Source organism: Symphalangus syndactylus, chromosome X (assembly GCF_028878055.3).
Source record: "Symphalangus syndactylus isolate Jambi chromosome X, NHGRI_mSymSyn1-v2.1_pri, whole genome shotgun sequence".
In the NCBI taxonomy this organism is placed as follows: domain Eukaryota; kingdom Metazoa; phylum Chordata; class Mammalia; order Primates; family Hylobatidae; genus Symphalangus; species Symphalangus syndactylus.
Window position 1 is genome coordinate 138383644 of NC_072447.2, and position 3142 is coordinate 138386785.

A 3142-nucleotide genomic window follows, 5' to 3' on the forward strand; every position below is an offset into this window, starting at 1 on the left:
ACAAGGGGCGGACTTGTGATGGTTAATACTGAGTGTCAACTTGATTGGATTAAAGGATACAGGGTGTTGATCCTAGGTGTGTCTACAGGGTGCTGCCAAAGGAGATTAGCATTTGAATAAGTGGGCTGGGGAAGGCAGACCCACCCTTAATCTGGTGGGTGAAATCTAATCAGCTGCCAGCAAATATAAATCAGGCAGAGAAATGTGAACGGTTGAGACGGGCCTGGCCTCCTAGTCTACATCTTTCTCCCCTGCTGGATGCTTCCTGCCCTCCAACATCGGACTCCAAGTTCTTCAATTTTGGGACTCAGACTGACTCTCCTTGCTCCTCAGCTTGCAGACAGCCTATTGTGGGACCTTGTGATCGTGTAAGTTAATACTTAATAAACTCATATTATACATATATATATATCCTATTAGTTCTGTCCCTCTAAGAGAACCCTGACTAATACACTTGGACAGCCTGGAAAATCATGTCCTGAATCTAGACAATACTCACATTGGTCACACTTTAATGGCAACAATATAGTTATCCTAGATCAGAGACTTGGAAGGGACTATGGCTTGAGACATATGAGTGTGTCTCAAGGAACTGGACCAGTTTTAGCATAAGATTTTCCAAAGCATTAAAAGCCCACCTGCATCCTGGGTTCACATAATAAAAGTGTGGAGCTCCACTGCGCTGAGCTTTGGGAGGGGGTTAGGTGTGTGAGACACAGCAGTGTCAAATTGCAGTGTTTAATTTCTGTGACTAAACAAACACTCCATTTACATGAATTATATATTATAGAAGGAGTAATTGCAGAGTCATGACCAAGGCAGGATGCAGAGATTGACAAGTAAGTGGGAAATTCGACCTTAGACTAATTCCCTGATTGGAGCATGGCAGACAAAGTTGCTGATCACTACCCAGGGAACCTGGCAAGATGCAGTGGGTGCTGTTTATCTACACAAAGAAGAAATTTTAATGAAGGAATTTTGCACAAGCCAGGAAGAAGCTCTGAGGCCAGGATAGCTGAGTGTTTCATCCAGGGAAGAGACGCAGATGGCGCCCAGCCACAGGATATACCTGCTTCCTCACCCAGCAAATTCCCTCACCCTATTGAGTCCTGAACCCGAAGGAAGCCAGGTGATGGTGGCCAGTGTTTGAATCTTGCATACTGTTGGCACTAGGTTCTGAGGGCAATTGTGAGTCACCATAGTAACCATGACTTCACTTTGTACTGAACCAATAAGGCCCTGGGACTCAGGGAAAGAGAGAGAGTGCCAAAGCATGTTTCCTCTTACTGTTTACCCTCTGGTCTAGATCTTTCTTAAAAAGCAATCTGAGTGGCCTGACAGGTAAAATATCCTGATATACTAAGATCATAGAGCATCCTTTTGTGCCATTACCTAACTAACCTATCTGATAAACCCCAACCCTGTTTGGTAATCAGGGGAGGGTATGGGAGAGTCATTTGTTCAAACTGATACAGAGACACTATAGAGCAGTGGGTAGGAGCACAAGGCTTCAGATACAGGCTTTCTCAGTTCCAGTCTCACCTCTCTGTAACCTTGGGCAAGTCCTTTAATCTCTCTTGGGAGCCCAAAATTGAGAACACAGTTGGCATCCACCCCTGGCCTTGGCATTGTGCCAGATTCAAATAAAATACCACACAGCATTTTTGAGGGTGAGACAGGGTCAGGTATCAGAGGTGAGTACAATCTTTAAATCACTGAGATTACGTTCCCCGGATGGAAACTCAGCAGGATGGGCCTTAGAAACAGAAACTAGGTATCGCTTGAGAATGTACAGTTTATTTCTTACACAGCGGGTTGGAGTAAGAGCCGTAACTGCTTCACCAATGATATTCAAAGGAGACAGGTGAGAAGAAGGCAGCTCTGCAAAAGAGCAACATAAAATTGTGTTAAAATTGGTGTGGATACAAGAATTACATTAACACTTGAGTTTAAGCTAGTGCTTTGAGTGCAATCTAACAAGTCTGTGTGTGTCAGAATGAAGATCGGATTGATGCAACAGTATGTCCTTAACGTTCCAGGTCCTGTCAGGCTCCTATACAGCCTCATGTGTGAGACAGATTGAATAAATGATATGATTGGCATTTCAAATCAGATGATGGCCCAAAGCAATCGCCTGTGACTACTGCTGTTAGCCAAGTGTGTGTGTGTGTGTGTGTGTGTGTGTGTGTGTGTGTGTGTGTGTTTGTGCGTGATATGTGGCTGTGTGGGTGTGTGGCAGTGAAGAAGAGGTCTCAGTTCCACTTGATTACCTGGAATTTATCATCTTTTTCAGGCTTTCTTAGTTGAGCTGTCTTCCTGAGGTTGTTTGGAGCAGCTGCGTCATGGATAAAGAACTCTCTAAAGCCAGTCCCAACAAGCTTGCACTGAACATCAAGAAGTCTGACAAGTCCTTCAAATGCAAGACGCCCACCGAAAATGTGCTGATCTTTTTAATCAACAGACAACTGGGCAGGCACAGAAGTGACATCGACCTGTCAAGATGGGTGTGGATGCTGTCATAAAGCAACTCCAGGGTGGACATGGCCTTGGACAAAAAGTCATGTGGCTTATGTGCTGAGGCCTGCCCAGAATTTTGAGACATTAATTATAATTAGAACAATAAACTCCTCCCATGTTTGAGCCATTAAAACAGAGTCTGTCGTTTCACTCGTTTGGGTTGGATGTGTGTTTGCTGACAGGGCTTACTTGGGTTACACTGGAAGGGGCTTTTGTTCATCCTACCGCACAGTGCAGGGGTGCTCAGACACGGAGCAGAGAGTGAGATCATGCTGCACACCAGATCTCCCCCACCATCAATCTGAAAAACACTGTGAAGTAATGATGTAGTACTTGGCATTCAAAGAGCAAAGACTCTTCTCCCTAGCCATTTTGGAGAGACTGCCCTGGTGTTCCCCTCTAAAACCTAATGCTTGTCCTAGTGAAAAGACATTGTTTAAGAGCAGACCAACAGCTGGGTTGGGAGTGTGGGGTATGCTTTAACATTGCAGATATCATGTCCACAGAGCCTACTAGAGGCAATTGCCCTGCTCATTGTCCCCAGGAAAGTAGAATGTCCTGGTGGCTTTTTTTTTTTTTGGCATGTCAAACAAAACTTCAGGCCACAGCTAATCAAAGAGAGTTA

At 44.7% G+C, this 3142-nt stretch overlaps 1 protein-coding gene across 1 annotated transcript; it reads left to right on the top strand.

Annotated features, from left to right (window-relative positions):
• Window positions 1-1239: 1239 nt before the first annotated feature.
• LOC129475011 (embryonic testis differentiation protein homolog B-like) lies at window positions 1240-2650 on the top strand. The gene is made up of 2 exons (XM_055266824.1): window positions 1240-1341; window positions 2294-2650. The coding sequence occupies exon 2, from the start codon at window positions 2343-2345 to the stop codon at window positions 2520-2522; it is 180 nt and encodes a 59-aa protein (XP_055122799.1). The 5' UTR covers window positions 1240-1341; window positions 2294-2342; the 3' UTR covers window positions 2523-2650.
• Window positions 2651-3142: the final 492 nt, after the last annotated feature.

Excerpts from the sequence above, each read along its gene's own strand:
- LOC129475011 (XM_055266824.1), top strand. The coding sequence starts at position 2,343 with ATGGATAAAGAACTCTCTAAAGCCAGTCCCAACAAGCTTGCACTGAAC.